The 21687-nt window shown below is 43.6% G+C and overlaps 2 protein-coding genes across 2 annotated transcripts in view; both read left to right on the top strand.

Moving 5' to 3' along the window:
- The window catches only part of LOC139407488 (alpha-ketoglutarate-dependent dioxygenase alkB homolog 3-like), a 60279-nt gene extending 40760 nt beyond the window's left edge, over nt 1–19519 (top strand). Inside the window, exon 9 of the mRNA XM_071151284.1 lies at nt 19457–19519. Coding sequence (XP_071007385.1) covers nt 19457–19499 — 43 coding nt within the window. The 3' untranslated portion in view covers nt 19500–19519. The remainder of the gene's footprint in view (nt 1–19456) is intronic.
- A 68-nt stretch (nt 19520–19587) lies between these two features.
- LOC139406380 (uncharacterized protein C11orf96 homolog) lies at nt 19588–21087 on the top strand. Its single transcript, XM_071148916.1, has one exon. The coding sequence runs from the start codon at nt 19949–19951 to the stop codon at nt 20420–20422; it is 474 nt and encodes a 157-aa protein (XP_071005017.1). The 5' UTR covers nt 19588–19948; the 3' UTR covers nt 20423–21087.
- Nucleotides 21088–21687: the final 600 nt, after the last annotated feature.

Here is a 21687-nt window from a genome sequence, read left to right as displayed (position 1 = left end):
CCAGTAGGAGGTGCTGTAGATAGATCAACTCTCCAGTAGGAGGTGCTGTAGGAGATAGATCAACTCTCCAGTAGGAGGTGCTGTAGATAGATCAACTCTCCAGTAGGAGGTGCTGTAGATAGATCAACTCTCCAGTAGGAGGTGCTGTAGATAGATCAACTCTCCAGTAGGAGGTGCTGTAGATAGATCAACTCTCCAGTAGGAGGTGCTGTAGATAGATCAACTCTCCAGTAGGAGGTGCTGTAGATAGATCAACTCTCCAGTAGGAGGTGCTGTAGATAGATCAACTCTCCAGTAGGAGGTGCTGTAGATAGATCAACTCTCCAGTAGGAGGTGCTGTAGATAGATCAACTCTCCAGTAGGAGGTGCTGTAGATAGATCAACTCTCCAGTAGGAGGTGCTGTAGATAGATCAACTCTCCAGTAGGAGGTGCTGTAGATAGATCAACTCTCCAGTAGGAGGTGCTGTAGATAGATCAACTCTCCAGTAGGAGGTGCTGTAGATAGATCAACTCTCCAGTAGGAGGTGCTGTAGATAGATCAACTCTCCAGTAGGAGGTGCTGTAGATAGATCAACTCTCCAGTAGGAGGTGCTGTAGATAGATCAACTCTCCAGTAGGAGGTGCTGTAGATAGATCAACTCTCCAGTAGGAGGTGCTGTAGATAGATCAACTCTCCAGTAGGAGGTGCTGTAGATAGATCAACTCTCCAGTAGGAGGTGCTGTAGATAGATCAACTCTCCAGTAGGAGGTGCTGTAGATAGATCAACTCTCCAGTAGGAGGTGCTGTAGATAGATCAACTCTCCAGTAGGAGGTGCTGTAGATAGATCAACTCTCCAGTAGGAGGTGCTGTAGATAGATCAACTCTCCAGTAGGAGGTGCTGTAGATAGATCAACTCTCCAGTAGGAGGTGCTGTAGATAGATCAACTCTCCAGTAGGAGGTGCTGTAGATAGATCAACTCTCCAGTAGGAGGTGCTGTAGATAGATCAACTCTCCAGTAGGAGGTGCTGTAGATAGATCAACTCTCCAGTAGGAGGTGCTGTAGATAGATCAACTCTCCAGTAGGAGGTGCTGTAGATAGATCAACTCTCCAGTAGGAGGTGCTGTAGATAGATCAACTCTCCAGTAGGAGGTGCTGTAGATAGATCAACTCTCCAGTAGGAGGTGCTGTAGATAGATCAACTCTCCAGTAGGAGGTGCTGTAGATAGATCAACTCTCCAGTAGGAGGTGCTGTAGATAGATCAACTCTCCAGTAGGAGGTGCTGTAGATAGATCAACTCTCCAGTAGGAGGTGCTGTAGATAGATCAACTCTCCAGTAGGAGGTGCTGTAGATAGATCAACTCTCCAGTAGGAGGTGCTGTAGATAGATCAACTCTCCAGTAGGAGGTGCTGTAGATAGATCAACTCTCCAGTAGGAGGTGCTGTAGATAGATCAACTCTCCAGTAGGAGGTGCTGTAGATAGATCAACTCTCCAGTAGGAGGTGCTGTAGATAGATCAACTCTCCAGTAGGAGGTGCTGTAGATAGATCAACTCTCCAGTAGGAGGTGCTGTAGATAGATCAACTCTCCAGTAGGAGGTGCTGTAGATAGATCAACTCTCCAGTAGGAGGTGCTGTAGATAGATCAACTCTCCAGTAGGAGGTGCTGTAGATAGATCAACTCTCCAGTAGGAGGTGCTGTAGATAGATCAACTCTCCAGTAGGAGGTGCTGTAGATAGATCAACTCTCCAGTAGGAGGTGCTGTAGATAGATCAACTCTCCAGTAGGAGGTGCTGTAGATAGATCAACTCTCCAGTAGGAGGTGCAGATCAACTCTCCAGTAGGAGGTGCTGTAGATGGATCAACTCTCCAGTAGGAGGTGCTGTAGCTAGATCAACTCTCCAGTAGGAGGTGCTGTAGATAGATCAACTCTCCAGTAGGAGGTGCTGTAGACAGATCAACTCTCCAGTAGGAGGTGCTGTAGATAGATCAACTCTCCAGTAGGAGGTGCTGTAGATAGATCAACTCTCCAGTAGGAGGTGCTGTAGATAGATCAACTCTCCAGTAGGAGGTGCTGTAGATAGATCAACTCTCCAGTAGGAGGTGCTGTAGATAGATCAACTCTCCAGTAGGAGGTGCTGTAGATAGATCAACTCTCCAGTAGGAGGTGCTGTAGATAGATCAACTCTCCAGTAGGAGGTGCTGTAGATAGATCAACTCTCCAGTAGGAGGTGCTGTAGATAGATCAACTCTCCAGTAGGAGGTGCTGTAGATAGATCAACTCTCCAGTAGGAGGTGCTGTAGATAGATCAACTCTCCAGTAGGAGGTGCTGTAGATAGATCAACTCTCCAGTAGGAGGTGCTGTAGATAGATCAACTCTCCAGTAGGAGGTGCTGTAGATAGATCAACTCTCCAGTAGGAGGTGCTGTAGATAGTTCAACTCTCCAGTAGGAGGTGCTGTAGATAGATCAACTCTCCAGTAGGAGGTGCTGTAGATAGATCAACTCTCCAGTAGGAGGTGCTGTAGATAGATCAACTCTCCAGTAGGAGGTGCTGTAGATAGATCAACTCTCCAGTAGGAGGTGCTGTAGATAGATCAACTCTCCAGTAGGAGGTGCTGTAGATAGATCAACTCTCCAGTAGGAGGTGCTGTAGACGGATCAACTCTCCAGTAGGAGGTGCTGTAGATAGATCAACTCTCCAGTAGGAGGTGCTGTAGACGGATCAACTCTCCAGTAGGAGGTGCTGTAGATAGATCAACTCTCCAGTAGGAGGTGCTGTAGACAGATCAACTCTCCAGTAGGAGGTGCTGTAGATAGATCAACTCTCCAGTAGGAGGTGCTGTAGATAGATCAACTCTCCAGTAGGAGGTGCTGTAGATAGATCAACTCTCCAGTAGGAGGTGCTGTAGATAGATCAACTCTCCAGTAGGAGGTGCTGTAGATAGATCAACTCTCCAGTAGGAGGTGCTGTAGATAGATCAACTCTCCAGTAGGAGGTGCTGTAGATAGATCAACTCTCCAGTAGGAGGTGCTGTAGATAGATCAACTCTCCAGTAGGAGGTGCTGTAGATAGATCAACTCTCCAGTAGGAGGTGCTGTAGATAGATCAACTCTCCAGTAGGAGGTGCTGTAGATAGATCAACTCTCCAGTAGGAGGTGCTGTAGATAGATCAACTCTCCAGTAGGAGGTGCTGTAGATAGATCAACTCTCCAGTAGGAGGTGCTGTAGACGGATCAACTCTCCAGTAGGAGGTGCTGTAGATAGATCAACTCTCCAGTAGGAGGTGCTGTAGACGGATCAACTCTCCAGTAGGAGGTGCTGTAGATAGATCAACTCTCCAGTAGGAGGTGCTGTAGACGGATCAACTCTCCAGTAGGAGGTGCTGTAGATAGATCAACTCTCCAGTAGGAGGTGCTGTAGACGGATCAACTCTCCAGTAGGAGGTGCTGTAGATAGATCAACTCTCCAGTAGGAGGTGCTGTAGACGGATCAACTCTCCAGTAGGAGGTGCTGTAGATAGATCAACTCTCCAGTAGGAGGTGCTGTAGAGGTGCTGTAGATCAACTCTCCAGTAGGAGGTGCTGTAGATAGATCAACTCTCCAGTAGGAGGTGCTGTAGATAGATCAACTCTCCAGTAGGAGGTGCTGTAGATAGATCAACTCTCCAGTAGGAGGTGCTGTAGATAGATCAACTCTCCAGTAGGAGGTGCTGTAGATAGATCAACTCTCCAGTAGGAGGTGCTGTAGATAGATCAACTCTCCAGTAGGAGGTGCTGTAGATAGATCAACTCTCCAGTAGGAGGTGCTGTAGATAGATCAACTCTCCAGTAGGAGGTGCTGTAGATAGATCAACTCTCCAGTAGGAGGTGCTGTAGATAGATCAACTCTCCAGTAGGAGGTGCTGTAGATAGATCAACTCTCCAGTAGGAGGTGCTGTAGATAGATCAACTCTCCAGTAGGAGGTGCTGTAGATAGATCAACTCTCCAGTAGGAGGTGCTGTAGATAGATCAACTCTCCAGTAGGAGGTGCTGTAGATAGATCAACTCTCCAGTAGGAGGTGCTGTAGATAGATCAACTCTCCAGTAGGAGGTGCTGTAGATAGATCAACTCTCCAGTAGGAGGTGCTGTAGATAGATCAACTCTCCAGTAGGAGGTGCTGTAGATAGATCAACTCTCCAGTAGGAGGTGCTGTAGATAGATCAACTCTCCAGTAGGAGGTGCTGTAGATAGATCAACTCTCCAGTAGGAGGTGCTGTAGATAGATCAACTCTCCAGTAGGAGGTGCTGTAGATAGATCAACTCTCCAGTAGGAGGTGCTGTAGATAGATCAACTCTCCAGTAGGAGGTGCTGTAGATAGATCAACTCTCCAGTAGGAGGTGCTGTAGATAGATCAACTCTCCAGTAGGAGGTGCTGTAGATAGATCAACTCTCCAGTAGGAGGTGCTGTACAACCTATTTAATGTTTCTTTCCCGATGGTGGATATAACATTGAAGATCTGACATTGTTTTAAAGATATACATTTTACATTTTATACAAGGCTTGGTTACCGTGACGACATAAGCCTGTGGTTGAAATGTAAGCCTGAAGCATGATTGGCTACGATATGTTTTTTTTAATATATATAGACACTAACTCAATCTATAGCTAGTAGGCTTCATCCTCATGTCAGAGCACGTAGTCCAGTCATACAAGGGCAGCTCAGGTTATTCCAAGCTCTAGTTATTAATAGGGTGTTAGTATGATATCTATTACCAGCATCTGATGTCTCATTGCAACAGGAAGCTCCCCTTTGTGACAGTGCCAGGAGAGTTTCTGGACCAGGGCCGTCTTCATGAGGGCACAGTGTTTTAACACATTTTTTTTTTTTGCAACAGAAAACAGAAATGTGCGTTTGTTATTGGATAACATCAGGTCTTACCTCCCTGTTAGTCAGTTTGATTAGTTTGGTGCTTACTGAATACATCCCAGGGCCATGTTTATTAGGACATATGTTTGCATATAGAAATAGAAAATCGGTGTTTCTTATCGGACAAGTTCAGTTAGTACCTCTGCTGTTGGTCAGTTTTGTTCAATTTTCTGCCTAATGAACACAACCCTGCTCTCTGGTTGGAGGACTTCCCCTCTCTCTTTGAGAAAAACAAAGGATGCCAGTTGACTATGGGAAATAGACCCCTGGCTTGAGCCAACTAATGCCAGTTAAGCCTACTGAGATACCTGGCTTGAGTCAACCTGTAAACAAAACTGTGATGACTGATGAGACATTGGGAAGATACAACTAATCGTGATGAAGCACTTTGGTAGAGACCTATACAACTCCTCATAGTCTCTCCATTGACGGCCCAGTAGTGTAACAGTTACCTTTTCAATACTATTCAGTACCAGTAGTCTAACAGTTACCTTTCCAATACCATTCAGTACCAGTAGTCTAACAGTTACCTTTCCAATACCATTCAGTACCAGTAGTGTAACAGTTACCTTTTCAATACCATTCAGTACCAGTAGGGTAACAGTTACCTTTCCAATACCATTCAGTACCAGTAGTCTAACAGTTACCTTTCCAATACCATTCAGTACCAGTAGTGTAACAGTTACCTTTCCAATACCATTCAGTACCAGTAGGGTAACAGTTACCTTTCCAATACCATTCAGTACCAGTAGTGTAACAGTTACCTTTCCAATACCATTCAGTACCAGTAGTCTAACAGTTACCTTTCCAATACCATTCAGTACCAGTAGGGTAACAGTTACCTTTCCAATACCATTCAGTACCAGTAGTCTGACAGTCACCTTTTCAATACCATTCAGTACCATTGTAGACTGCCGGCCTCTGACCTCTGACCCAGGCCCGTGAATTATTATCCTCTGGTGATTTGTTGATGTGTTTAATGAAAGTAATAACCTGTTCCCAAACACTTAATTGGCAGTGGCACCCTAACCACTACCCCGTGCTTCTCCCCTGCATTCCTCTGTGGGACTGACTTGAAGGGGAGAGGAGAGAAAGGTGCGGGGAGAAGAGAGAAGGAGATGAAGGGGGGGGGGGGGGAGAGTTGGAGAGGTAGCACTGGGGCTCTGTGTGTGTTTCAGTCGGACAAATGCCCAGGAAGCATGGAGACTCACGCTGTGTGATGGGCTCAGTGGGGGCTACCTTGGCAACTTCACTTTGCAATTAACATCCCATGAAGAATAATTGGTGTGTGTGTGTGTGTGTGTGTGTGTGTGTGTGTGTGTGTGTGTGTGTGTGTGTGTGTCTCTGTCTGTCTGTCTGTCTGTCTGTCTGTCTGTCTGTCTGTCTGTCTGTCTGTCTGTCTGTCTGTCTGTCTGTCTGTCTGTCTGTCTGTCTGTCTGTCTGTCTGTCTGTCTGTCTGTCTGTCTGTCTGTCTGTCTGTCTGTCTGTCTGTCTGTCTGTCTGTCTGTCTGTCTGTCTGTCTGTCTGTCTGTCTGTCTGTCTGTCTGTCTGTCTGTCTGTCTGTCTGTCTGTCTGTCTGTCTGTCTGTCTGTCTGTCTGTCTGTCTGTCTGTCTGTCTGTCTGTCTGTCTGTCTGTCTGTCTGTCTGTCTGTCTGTCTGTCTGTCTGTCTGTCTGTCTGTCTGTCTGTCTGTCTGTCTGTCTGTCTATCTATCTATCTATCTATCTATCTATCTATCTATCTATCTATCTATCTATCTATCTATCTATCTATATATCTATCTATCTATCTATCTATCTATCTATCTATCTATCTATCTATCTATCTATCTATCTATCTATCTATCTATCTATCTATCTATCTATCTATCTATCTATCTATCTATCTATCTATCTATCTATCTATCTATCTATCTATCTATCTAGCGAGCACAGTGATATTGTGTAACAGGTTTTAGCCCCTCTGTTGACTAGGGGTGTGTGTGTGCGCGCATTTGTGAAGGTAACTCTGGCCATCCCACACTGTGGTGGGACTATTTGGTTGAAGGTTGAACTCTGTGTCCAAACGGACTGAGAAATGCCTCTGCACCAAGTTTGAAAGTGAAGCGCTCGTGTACAATACGTATTCTTACTGTAAAAACACTAATACAGGTGCAACAGTTACACTGAAAGTCCTCATGTTCTTAGCCTGGACCCATATCTGTTTGTGTAGCTCACCTTCTATGGTCGTTGTCACAACGATAGTCATCATAGGAGATGACTATACAACACAAACACATCTGGGAGTGGAACCAGTCTGTCATGCTTCCGAATGGTCACGAAACGGACCTAAACGGCCAAGACCTGAAAACAAGACCAAAGACGAACAAGACATATCTCATTTCTCATCTCTGAACACTTAAATCTGAACACTTAAATATGAACACTTAAATATGAACACTCATCTCCCAGGCTTTTTTGAGCCACATCTTATTATTGTTGACGTTTTCTCTTGGTCTGGAAAGGTATTTGGCATGTGTTCAATAGCTTCGTGCTGAGAATTCTCACATTAGCCTCGGGTCCTTGTGGTCGTGTTTTTGTTACATCAGACCAGTGTTGCCCCTCCTCGGTTTCTGCTGAAGCCCGTTAGCCTTGGTTAGCCAATAGCCACGGGAGCCTCTGAACTCAGCCCAGTGACTATACTGTTAACGCTTTTACAGCAGTGTGGAGTGTATTGTGCAGTCAGTAGCTGACAGAAATGCTCCTCACAAGGTAATCTCAGAACCCAGAACCAAGGCCTACCTTTTCATTAGAAACAGCTCGCTTGATTCGGCTCATGTTTCCTACTAAAATAGGGTCCTCGAAACCTTGCGTCAAAATGGGATTAAGCTAAAAGTGGCATTGTCAACTGAGCGACTCATTGGCTCATCTCAGTATGGTAAATGAAGTAACAGAAGTATTTGTTATGTAACTCGCTCTTGGTGGTTCTGTTTGTGCTTGAGCAAACGCTGTTTAGCGCACCGATGAGAGGTATGCCGGGGTCGTGTTCATTATGGCACACTGTAGAAAAACAAGCCTTCCCTAATTAGACTAGTAGACCTACTGATAAGTAGCCTGTAACTCGTAATTCCACTTTGTTTCCTGTTTTGTGCCTACTGAACATGAAACGTGTCCCTTCCTACCCGGATCAGTACGACGATATGAAACGTGTCCCTTCCTACCCTGATCAGTATGACGAAATGAAACGTGTCCCTTCCTACCCTGATCAGTATGACGATATGAAACGTGTCCCTTCCTACCCTGATCAGTATGACGATATGAAACGTGTCCCTTCCTACCCTGATCAGTATGACGATATGAAACGTGTCCCTTCCTACCCTGATCAGTATGACGATATGAAACTACCCTGATCAGTATGATGATATGAAACGTGTCCCTTCCTACCCTGATCAGTATGACGATGTGAAACGTGTCCCTTCCTACCCTGATCAGTATGACGATATGAAACGTGTCCCTTCCTACCCTGATCAGTATGACGATGGCTCAATTTAGGTTTCCAATGGGCCTGGAGCTCCCACCACATTGGTTATAGGTTTTTTTAAATCAGCAAAAATCAATGGACAAAAGTGCTAGGCTAGGGAAAAGAGTGAGATTCAGTTGAGTTAGGAGATTGTAGTTTAAAGCTGAAGGGGAAGTTTCCCGGACACAGATGAAGCCTAGCCAGGACTAAAAAGTGAACTCCATTGAAAAATATGTTTAATCCATACTTAAGTTAAGTAATACTTAAGTGTAATTCACTCCTAAGGGATCTCTGGTGTATGACATAGGAGACAGGGTATTATCTGCACTCAGAAAAGAAGGAAATGTGTCTTCCGCATTTAACCAAACCCCTCTAAATCATACTAAACAAAACATTACAATATGCACTCATGGGCTGATGGAAACTTGGTCATGTGTGTGTGTGTGTGTGTATTTGTGTGTGTGCTGTATGCATGCTCTCGTCTTCTTGGCTGCAACACTTGGCTGCCACTGTGTTTTACTGAGAGGCCTGCTGTCTGAGAACGAGGTGACCGATATGCTCAGTTTCTCAGACAGACGGCTTCCCTACTCATGGGCCATATGGCTCCACAATCCTTTACAACCTTTATGGGACTGCTCCTCTCCTCCGCCTCCTCTCCCTCTCCTCCTCTCCTCCTCTCCCTCTCCTTCACCACTCCCCCTCCTCCTCCTCCACCATTTCCTAACACTCCCAGTAGAATGTATGAACCTCTCTCTGGACCAATCCCAAATCCCAGGGCCCTTTTCTTAATGCCACTTCAATTGGGTGGAAGGTGTAAGCAGCAGTCTACCACTTGGCCAGGTAGAGCGTTTTTTACCGATTTATTTTTCTAATCTATAAAATAACATGTTGATGGTTAGGGAACAAACCACTGGGCACTCACTGGTTGATACAATAGTATACTATAGTAAGTGCCAAATAAAGTAACAGGGTTGACCGTAACAGGGTTGACGTGCTGTTTATTTTAAATGTTTTATTTAATCTTTATTTAACTAGGCAAGTCAGTTCACAAATTCTTATTTACAATGACAGCCTACCCCGGCCAAACCCTAACATGGACGACGGTGGGTCAATTGTGCGCCGCCCTATGGGGAAGGGTCGATTGGACATTGGGTGTCAATTGGGGGAACTAATTGGGTCGTTCCATCAATTCGGTGCCTTTTGAGAAGTGCAACTTGGTCAAAAAAAACACACAAAAAAAAAACATAAAAAAACCTAATTTTAACATTCTGTTATAAAGCGCACATGTTTAAATTCATGAAAAACATGTTCGACCCACTCAGTTTCCCACCACAAAACGGCCAAGAAGAGTGGAACCAGCTCAGCTGCTTTTAATTCCATCAATTGACTATTATATGTTCAATGTTTCTTTTCAAATAAATATTTGGAAAGGAATAGTTTCAGCATATTAAAACAAGAGAATTTAAGGTCACTTAACAGGATAAACCTTAAAATGAGGGACAGACAGTAAATGAATCACTAATCACATAATAATAGTTTTCAGAAATAACTTTGTCAAAGCAACAAAAATAACAATGGCTTCACAATGATGGTGAAACTTGGAGAAATGTTGGGATTAAGTGTCATCTGAAGAGGAGAGGCGAGAAGGATCGGAGGACCAAAATGCGGCATGGTATGTGTTCATAATGAATATTTAATAAAAGAAAACACTGAACACAAAAAAACAACCGTGACGCTAATGAGACCTGTGCTGCCACAAGCAATCAACATAGACAATCACCCACAAAACCCAACACAAAACAAGCTACCTAAATATGGTTCCCAATCAGAGACAATAACTAACACCTGCCTCTGATTGAGAACCATATCAGGGCCAAACACAGAAACAGACAAACTAGACATCCAACATAGAATGCCCACTCCGATCACACCCCGACCAAACAAACATAGAAACATACAAAGCAAACTATGGTCAGGGTGTGACATTAAGTGGGTTAAAATGACACAGGGTTGACGGAGGAACGTGTCAAAATGCTGAATTTTGGAACTTTAACAAGACTTTATTCAGATTTTATTGAATTCTCCGTGTGGTATATATTAAAGCGCCCTTCATTTTATATAACATGCTTTTAAAATTCAACATTGGTGCACAACTTCTACTGAAAATATCAAAGGAACGCAAAAGGCACTCATTTCGTGGAATGACCCAATTGCCTGTTCAGTTCACACACCATTTAGCAAATGTCCTCTTCTCGGTATGCAAATTATTCTCTTTCCTGTGTGAGATTTTGTCAACCTCACAGTATCTGTCTGTGTGTTCATGACTGTAAGAAATTGCAATGTAATTATCATGTGGAGTCACTTAAAAATAAATATATAATTTACATTTCATGTCAGTGAAATAGTGTTGCAAAATACCGGTAAAGATTCTCGGAATAAGCAGGTAATCCTCTTTTTATTTTTTTACCAACCCACAGAGAAATCATGTTCAAATCAAATCACAGTTTGTTTGTCACGTGATGCCGAATACAACAGGTGTAGTAGACCTCACAGTGAAATGCTTACTTACAGGCTCTAACCAACAGTGCAAAACAGGTATTAGGTGAACAATAGGTAAGTAAAGAAATGAAAACATCAGTGAAAAATAACAGTAGCGAGGCTATATACAGTAGTGAGGCTATAACAGTAGCGAGGCTACATACTGTAGCGAGGCTATATACTGTAGCGAGGCTATATACAGTAGCGAGGCTATAACAATAGCGAGGCTACATACTGTAGCGAGCCTATATACAGTAGTGAGGCTATATACTGTAGTGAGGCTATATACAGTAGCAAGGCTATAACAATAGCGAGGCTACATACTGTAGCGAGCCTATATACAGTAGTGAGGCTATATACAGTAGCGAGGCTATAACAGTAGCGAGGCTGTAACAGTAGCGAGGCTATATACAGTAGTGAGGCTATATACAGTAGCGAGGCTATAACAATAGCGAGGCTGTAACAGTAGTGAGGCTATAACAGTAGTGAGGCTATAACAGTAGAGAGGCTATATACAGTAGTGAGGCTATATACAGTAGCGAGGCTATAACAGTAGCGAGGCTATATACAGTAGTGAGGCTATATACAGTAGTGAGGCTATAACAGTAGTGAGGCTATAAAAGTAGAGAGGCTATATACAGTAGTGAGGCTATATACAGTAGCGAGGCTATAACAGTAGCGAGGCTATATACAGTAGTGAGGCTATATACAGTAGTGAGGCTATACAGTAGCGAGTCTATATACAGTAGAGAGGCTATGTACAGTAGCGAGGCTATAACAATAGCGAGGCTGTAACAGTAGTGAGGCTATAACAGTAGCGATGCTATATACAGTAGCGAGGCTATAACAGTAGTGAGGCTACATACAGTAGCGAGTCTATAACAGTAGCGAGGCTATATACAGTAGCGAGGCTATATACAGTAGTGAGGCTATATACAGTAGCGAGTCTATAACAGTAGCGAGTCTATATACAGTAGCGAGGCTATAACAGTAGCGAGGCTATATACAGTAGTGAGGCTATAACAGTAGCGAGGCTACATACTGTAGCGAGGCTATATACTGTAGTGAGGCTATATACAGTAGCGAGGCTATAACAATAGCGAGGCTACATACTGTAGCGAGCCTATATACAGTAGTGAGGCTATATACTGTAGTGAGGCTATATACAGTAGCAAGGCTATAACAATAGCGAGGCTACATACTGTAGCGAGCCTATATACAGTAGTGAGGCTATATACAGTAGCGAGGCTATAACAGTAGCGAGGCTGTAACAGTAGCGAGGCTATATACAGTAGTGAGGCTATATACAGTAGCGAGGCTATAACAATAGCGAGGCTGTAACAGTAGTGAGGCTATAACAGTAGTGAGGCTATAACAGTAGAGAGGCTATATACAGTAGTGAGGCTATATACAGTAGCGAGGCTATAACAGTAGCGAGGCTATATACAGTAGTGAGGCTATATACAGTAGTGAGGCTATAACAGTAGTGAGGCTATAAAAGTAGAGAGGCTATATACAGTAGTGAGGCTATATACAGTAGCGAGGCTATAACAGTAGCGAGGCTATATACAGTAGTGAGGCTATATACAGTAGTGAGGCTATACAGTAGCGAGTCTATATACAGTAGAGAGGCTATGTACAGTAGCGAGGCTATAACAATAGCGAGGCTGTAACAGTAGTGAGGCTATAACAGTAGCGATGCTATATACAGTAGCGAGGCTATAACAGTAGTGAGGCTACATACAGTAGCGAGTCTATAACAGTAGCGAGGCTATATACAGTAGCGAGGCTATATACAGTAGTGAGGCTATATACAGTAGCGAGTCTATAACAGTAGCGAGTCTATATACAGTAGCGAGGCTATAACAGTAGTGAGGCTACATACAGTAGCGAGTCTATAACAGTAGCGAGGCTATATACAGTAGCGAGGCTATATACAGTAGCGAGTCTATAACAGTAGCGAGGCTATAACAGTAGCGAGTCTATAACAGTAGCGGGGCTATAACAGTAGCGAGGCTATATACAGTAGTGAGGCTATATACAGTAGCGAGTCTATAACAGTAGTGAGGCTATATACAGTAGTGAGGCTATAACAGTAGAGAGGCTATATACAGTAACGAGGCTATATACAGTAGCGAGGCTATATACAGTAGCGAGGCTATAACAGTAGTGAGGCTATATACAGTAGTGAGGCTATATACAGTAACGAGGCTATATACAGTAGCGAGGCTATATACAGTAGCGAGGCTATAACAGTAGTGAGGCTATATACAGTAGCGAGTCTATAACAGTAGTGAGGCTATATACAGTAGCGAGGCTATATACAGTAGTGAGGCTATATACAGTAGTGAGGCTATAACAGTAGAGAGGCTATATACAGTAGTGAGGCTATATACAGTAGCGAGGCTATATACAGTAGTGAGGCTATATACAGTAGCGAGGTGATATACAGTAGTGAGGCTATATACAGTAGTGAGGCTATATACAGTAACGAGGCTATAACAGTAGTGAGGCTATATACAGTAGCGAGGCTATATACAGTAGTGAGGCTATATACAGTAGCGAGGTGATATACAGTAGTGAGGCTACATACAGACACTGGTTAGTCGGGCTGATTGAGGTTGTATGTACATGTAGATACGGTTAAAGTGACTATGCATATATGATGAACAGATTTATGTTAGATTTATGTTTTCCTATTTTACCAATGAGTCACAGTCTTTTAAGAGGATCAGAGGCTAAAAGCGAATTTATAGCCGCAGATGACAGATCAAGAATAAATTGGCTTTTAGAATGTGCATCTGAGTATGTTATTAGAACGTTATCTGAAGGTTGTTGACCCAGCGTGGGAATGTCTTCCCGGGCCAGAAGCCTTTATCTATAAATAATCTTGTTGATCATGCGCAGTAAATTGGCTAGCGTTGATTTTCCAGTGTAACATTTCTACTGTTGATTCAGGAATTAGATTCACTCTGTAACAGTGAAATTAACACTCAGTGGTGTAAAATAACCCCCAGTTTTGGTGTTAATAACCAGAGTTATTGTTTTACACTGTGGAGAGTAAAACAGTCCCATCAAAACCATATCCCTTATTACCATATTTCCCAGCATGCTATATTGCAGGTTGATTTGTTTTTGCATGTACATTGATTGACTGATTAATCTTATGCTACACAAAGATAAATAACATAATTTTTTCTAAACTAATCCAATCAGTCAGTTAGTTGCTGTTCAAGTTTAAATGGTTTTGAGGTAGTCTACTTATCAATTTACCTAACCCCGACAGTCATTCTGAATGCAGGTTGCAGATTAATGAAAATTCCAACTGTTGGATATCCTAACTCCTAACTGGATTCCAATAGGAGTTACACATCATTTTGCAAGCCAGTATAATGTGACTTGCAGGCCTGATGAGGCTTGTAAAACCAGGAGTTTAGGAGTTAGGGTAAACCTAGGCCATCAAAGTAATGCCTTAGGATATACTAGGATAGGATTAGGATATACTGTATGTATTGTTTAATTGTAATGATGGCATTTGCCTAGGTTCTCACTTGGCGAAAGCCACAAGCCTTTAAAAGGAAATCATTCAATAACCATGTCTCTGTCACTAACAAACACCGTCATGGGTGGTACCTACAAACACTTCATGGGTGGTACCTACACATACAGTCATGGGTGGTACCTACAAACACAGTCATGGGTGGTACCTACAAATATAGTCATGGGTGGTACCTACAAATATAGTCATGGGTGTTACCTACAAATATAGTCATGGGTGATACCTACAAATATAGTCATGGGTGGTACCTACAAATATAGTCATGGGTGGTACCTACACATATAGTCATGGGTGGTACCTACAAATACAGTCATGGGTGGTACCTACAAATATAGTCATGGGTGGTACCTACACATATAGTCATGGGTGGTGCCTACAAATACAGTCTTGGGTGGTACCTACAAATACAGTCATGGGTGGTACCTACAAATATAGTCATGGGTGGTACCTACAAATATAGTCATGGGTGGTACCTACAAATATAATCATGGGTGGTACCTACAAATACAGTCATGGGTGGTAACTCTACACTTCACTCGAAAAGAAAAGGCACCTTGGGAAATATGCAAATTAGGCTTTACAACATACAGTGTTAAAACAACACCCCAAAATGATTTACTGTAGCACTCAGTGTATTCATTTCGTACAATGAGAAAGTGTAACAGCATCAGCACTAAGCAGAGTGAGTCCAGGTAACTCTAAATAAAGTGTTTTACATTTTCGCCTAAAATGACATACCCAAATCTAACTGCCTGTAGTTCAGGACCTGAAGCAAGGATATGCATATTATTGATACTATTTGAAAGGAAACACTTTGAAGTTTGTGGAAATGTGAAATTAAGGTATGCTATTCATGAAATTAATGTTAACACATTAGATCTGGTAAAAGTCAATACAAATAAAAAGAGTTCAATCTTTAACACTTTCAAAAGTGTTATTTTAAACACCAGTACATTGGGACTCATATGGTCACTGAAAATAGTGTACATATGACCCTTTCAGAGTTAAACGTCCACCATTGATTTTGTTGTGTTGTATTTTCCAGGGTGAGTCTGATCTCTGAGGGATATCTAACTCCCTAGAGGGGCTATATTTATTCCCCCCTCCCCCCTCACTTCCTGCTCGAGGCTCCCGAGTGGCACAGCGGTCTAAGGCAGTGCATCTCAGTGCTAGAGGCACTACAGACACCCTGGTTTGAATCCAGGCTGTATCACAACCGGACATGATTGGGAGTCCCATAGGGCGGCGCACCATTGGCCCAGCGTCGTTAGGACTTGGCCGGTGTAGGCCGTCATTGTAAATTAGAATTTGTTCTTAACTAACTTGCATAGTTGAATAAAGGTAAGAAAATCATCCTACCTCTTTACTGGCCTTCTATATGGAGATGTGAAAACATTAAGATGTGAGGCTTCATGCACATTATACACATATCCTTTATATGTATACACTCCAGATAGAGGACACACAACATGCTGTATGTACATGTCACACCCTGACCATAGTTTGCTTTGTATGTTTCTATGTTTTGTTTGGTCAGGGTGTGATCTGAGTGGGCATTCTATGTTACATGTCTAGTTTGTCTATTTCTATGTTTGGCCTGATATGGTTCTCAATCAGAGGCAGGTGTTAGTCATTGTCTCTGATTGGGAACCATATTTAGGTAGCCTGTTTGGTGTTGGGTTTTGTGGGTGATTGTTCCTATTTCTGTGTCTGCACCAGATAGGGCTGTTTTGGTTTTTCACATTTCTTGTTTTGTTAGTCTATTCATATATAGTTTCTTTATTAAAGAACCATGAACCACCACGCTGCGTTTTGGTCCGCCTCTCCTTCGACTCAAGAAAACCGTTACAGTACACACAAATATCTTGTATGCACACACACTCACTGGCCGTGTCCAAATACTCAGACTAGCGTAATAAATAGTATTAAAAAAAAAAATGTAAAAACATTTTATAGTATGTGAAATACTCTGATTGCATTGACTTCATTTTGATACGGCGTGTAAAATTTAGCTGGTTATCAGAGTCGGAAAAGGTGAGTGAATTCTACTAGATCACGGTTACCACGGTGACGGGTGGTGTCAATATGGCAGGTAGAGGGAGTGAATTCTACTAGATCAAACGCTGGACTGAGTATATGGTTTAATATGTAGTACGCTAGTACGGGTATTCGGCCTCTTTTTCACCGTACTCAACTGTGGTACCTTCCCCTCCCCTTCTTAGTGCCCTGACATTTGCACGGTTACCACGGTGACGGGTGGTGTCAATATGCCGGGTAGAGGGAGGAAAGCGGCTGGGTCAGGAATGTGGCCTGTGTTCCCCTCACCTCTGACCTTTACGGAGCAGACTTGGCTGGTCATGACTTTTCCCTCTCACACAAACACACAAACACACACAGTAGGTAGCCTGGATCGTAGTCTACGTCTGAACCTGTGTTATGTGAAAGGGAAAAGTGTGGGCGTGCGCGCATGAACACAGTACGTACACCCAGTATACAAACATTAGGAACACCTTCCAAATATTGAGTTGTATCACCTTTTGCCCTCAGAACAGCCTCAATTCATCGGAGCGTAGACTCTACAAGGTGTTGAAAGTTGGCAGAATGTCCTTTGGGTGGGTGGACCATTCTTGATACACACGGGAAACTGTTGAGCGTGAAAATCCCAGCAGCGTTGCAGTTCTTGACACAAACCTGTGCGCCTGGCACCTACTACCAGACCCCATTCAATGGACCTTCAATGTTTTGTCTTGGCCATTCACCCTCTGAATGGCACACATACACAATCCATGTCTCAATTATCTCACCCTCTGAATGGCACACATACACAATCCATGTCTCAATTGTCTCACCCTCTGAATGGCACACATACACAATCCATGTCTCAATTATCTCACCCTCTGAATGGCACACATACACAATCCATGTCTCAATTATCTCCCCCTCTGAATGGCACACATACACAATCCATGTTTCAATTATCTCACCCTCTGAATGGCACATATACAGAATCCATGTCTCAATTATCTCACCCTCTGAATGGCACACATACACAATCCATGTCTCAATTGTCTCAATGCTTAAAAATCATTCTTCAACATGTCACCTTCCCTTCATCTACACTGATTGAAGTGGCCTTAACAAGTGACATCAATAAGGGATCATAGCTTTCACCTGGATTCACCTGGTCAGTCTATGTCATTGGAAAGAGCAGGTGTTCCTAATGTTTTGTCCTCTCAGTGTATAGGTCCTTGTTACTATGACACACATAGTAACAGATTGACGAGCCTCCTCTGTCCTCTGGCCTTCGCGTGATATATAACAACGGAAAAACAATCCTTTCCTTCCCTGCAGCCCCTTGGACTCCGAGCATCTCTTCTATTGAGATGTGTAATACTACTCCCCCCGTAGACCCCTGTACTCCGACGCTCCGGCATCACTTTACACATTCAGTGGAAAGTGAAAGGCAAGCCTACCCGTTAATTAAAACTACGGACATTCGTTTTCCGCCCGTCCGCCTCGTTGATAATAATGAAGTTGCGTAACTACTCAACCAGACTTGGGTTTAAGACAGAATGGAGCAGAAAGAAGTCCTGTTGGTTCTTCTCCTGGTCTTTACAGCGTCGGTCCAAACCCCATGTACAGTAGAAGCATTGTGTGCCTGATCATAATAGGAAAAACAACTCTTTGCCCCACAAAGGTCTCTGGGCCAACACGGTGTAACACTGCTCATTCGTCAAGAAGCATGGGTGGATACAGAACCAGTAAATCATATGCATTTGTGCACACACACACACACACACATGCACAAATGCAAACACACACACGCACACACACACACACATGCACAAATGCAAACACACACACACACACACACGGTCTTACCACCAGACAAGAATGTCTTATGAACGTGAGGTCACCTAAATGGCAACTTGTGACTGGAGGAGATGACCTTCATACTGAGTTAAAATAGAGCTGATGGCTGTAGGGTGTATTTACAACTTTACATCTTCTTACACCCCCGGTGTGTGTCTGTGACTGTGTCTGTGACTGTGTGTGCCTGTGACTGTGTCTGTGACTGTGTGTGTCTGTGACTGTCTGTGTCTGTGACTGTGTGTGTCTGTGTCTGTGTGTGCCCAAATGCGTGCAAGTGAAGAGTATTGGTAAACAGTGAGCTAGTCTCCTTCTAATTCTCCTCAGGTATCATCCTAAGAACGCATGATGAAATGAAATCTGTTTTAGAGCCTGCCGTCATTGCCGTAACCCGAGGGTGACATCCTAGCTAAAACCCTACCGCCCTTTAGGGTCAATGTGGTCTGAGCACTGACAAACGTGCCTCGGAGATGACCCGCCTCAATCCACAGCCACATGGGATAATTTTTTGTTGTTGTTGTCATTACCGCTATGCATTACAGTAATGGAGGAGGACAGAGGAGCCTCTTAAAGAAGAAGTTACAGGTCTGTGAGAGCCAGAAATCTTGCTTGTTTGTAGGTGACCAAATACTTATTTTCCACCATAATTTGCAAATAAATTGATTAAAAATCCTACAATGTGATTTTCTGTGATTTTTTCTCATTTTGTCTGTCATAGTTGAAGTGTACCTATGATGAAAATTACAGGCCTCTCTCATCTTTTTAAGTGGGAGAACTTGCACAGTTGGTGGCTGACTAAATACTTTTTTGCACCACTGTATATGTATTTATGTGGGGATTGCATACCTTAATGCCTTAATGTTTATCTTTGCGTGTAACCATGCATATGTACACTGCAAGCACAGCTGACTAGCTATATGGTTTTCCCCCACAACCATTTGGATTATCTAACCTATACACATCTAGGATCCCTCTAAATCTTTTTGTTTGTTTCAGTCTTTCCCTTTACATTCGTTCCCTCTCTCCACCATTCCCCATCTCTACCAAACACACTTCTCTCCCTTGCTCCTCTCTCACTCCGTTTCTGTTTATTTAGGGAGACTGACTCTGGGCGACTGATATGGAAGCCGGAACCGTGACTAAGAGGAGGGGGGGGGGGTGATGGCACAGAGAGAGAACGAGGGAGGGGCAGTGAAGTTGACTGGGTAGCGAGACAGAGCTATAAAAGCCATTGCCGGAGCTGTCTGTGTCAGTAGCAGAGCTATAGAGAACCAAGAAGGAAGAACTGTGTGGACAGATATATTGGATCTCCACTCATACGGGCTCTACTAGGATTCAAATACTGGAGAATTGGAAAACAGAAGCCAAGGCTTGACAGAGCAGCTCTTTGGTACAGACACTGAATTTCATCATCCGCGACTTTGGAAGATTCTATGAGAGTTTGATGTGTTTGTGAGAGAACTCTGCTTCACTATCAGAGAAAGAGCCTCTGACAGAAGAGGAGGCACCAAATAAAGAGAGAGAAGAACTTTGGGACACGAAAAAACAACTGCTTTTCACACGTGCTTTCACACTCAGTGGTCCACACATGGCTGTTGTCCGTCCGATGCCCATGGAGACCCAGGGCTTCCACCATATGGCTGTTGTCCGTCCGATGCCCATGGAGACCCAGGGCTTCCACCATATGGCTGTTGTCCGTCCGATGCCCTTGGAGACCCAGGGATTCCACCACGTGCTGCCTGCCCACTTGCTCTCCTCGACCATGGAGGAGTTCCCCCAGCAGCTCCCCGTCCCCAAGGGGCCCGCCCGTGGCAAGAGCCGCCCCCGTCGGCCCCGTGAGGCCCGCTTCAAGACCCAGCCCGTCACCTTCGCTGAGATCGCTGAGGTGGAGGAGGAGGGCGCCTCGCCCCTGGAGGAGGAGAGGGCGCGCCGGTCTTTCCTGCAGTCCCTGGAGAACCTTCGCCGGAGCACACAGGCGCTCTACTGCCCAACGACCGGCCGCCGCACAGCCACGCCCCCACAGCAAAGCCTGGACTCCAGTGACTCTGACACTGCCCAGTGAGGGGCGGAGCCTGAGGAGAAATAGAACGTGTACGCCACCTTCCTGGCACTGGCACGCCCCCTTTTCCCTACAATTTTTTGCTGCACACCGGGGCCCAATGAACTGAGCTCGACTGATCTCCAAGCTGCTCCTGTGTATATAGAGGCCATTCTCCTTGAAAATATATGTTTCTACATACAAATATACTGTATATTAGCATATCGATATACACTGAGTATACAAAACATTAAGAACACCTGCTCTTTCCATGACATAGACTGACCAGGTGAATCCAGGTGAAAACTATGATCCCTTATTGATGTCACTTGCTAAATCCACTTCAATCAGTTTAGATGAAGGAGGAGGAGACAGGTGGTTAAAGAAGGATTTTTAAGCATTGAGACAATTGAGACATGGATTGTGTATGTGTGCCATTCAGAGGGTGAGATAATTGAGACATGGATTGTGTATGTGTGCCATTCAGAGGGTGAGATAATTGAGACATGGATTGTGTATGTGTGCCATTCAGAGGGTGAAAAGAGCCAGACAAAACATTGAAGGTCCATTGAATGGGGTCTGGTCGTAGGTGCCAGGCGCACCGGTTTGTGTCAAGAGCTGAAACACTGCTGAGATTTTCACGCTCTACAATTTTCCGTGTCTGTCAAGAATGGTCCACCCACCCAAAGGACATCAGCAACAACAACAAAATGCTCATTCGAGATTTGATTGACTAAACTCTGAAAGCATCGACCGACCACTGAAAGTGATTCAACGGTAACAAAAGTTAGGAGATACTTTGAAACGCTTTTGGCACAGCTCTTACTTCTGTGTGAAGCTCCACAGATAGAAAACGACCTCTCATCCTTCATCTTGAAGATAGGAACAAAAAAAAGCGCTTTCCAGACGTGAAAATATGTATTCTCTTATTTTGTTAATAACACGCCAAAACTATACCTTTTATTTTGTTCGTTGTCTCTTTTGACTTCTTAAAGTCACTCTTGATTTCTAAGATAAATATCATTTATACATTTGTTTTACATCTATATTTGTTATGTTGTACTTTAATAAATATTTGCAAATATATCCTGTTGTTTTCTCTTTTGCTCACATGCAAACACGATAGAACTTTAGTTGCTAATTCTTTACATCAAATTTTGGCTTGAACGTTAACTGAATGTTAATCAATCTATTATATCATTATAGGATGAGATATGCAATGAGTTCTGGGACAATATTTCTGTCACTTAGGCCTCCATTCCAGCATTGGGGAACATCCCTCTTCTTTT

Source organism: Oncorhynchus clarkii, chromosome 4, assembly GCF_045791955.1.
Source record: "Oncorhynchus clarkii lewisi isolate Uvic-CL-2024 chromosome 4, UVic_Ocla_1.0, whole genome shotgun sequence".
In the NCBI taxonomy this organism is placed as follows: Eukaryota; Metazoa; Chordata; class Actinopteri; order Salmoniformes; family Salmonidae; genus Oncorhynchus; species Oncorhynchus clarkii.
The sequence above is the reverse complement of the archived record's forward strand: the minus strand, read 5'-3'. Positions and strand labels throughout refer to the sequence as shown.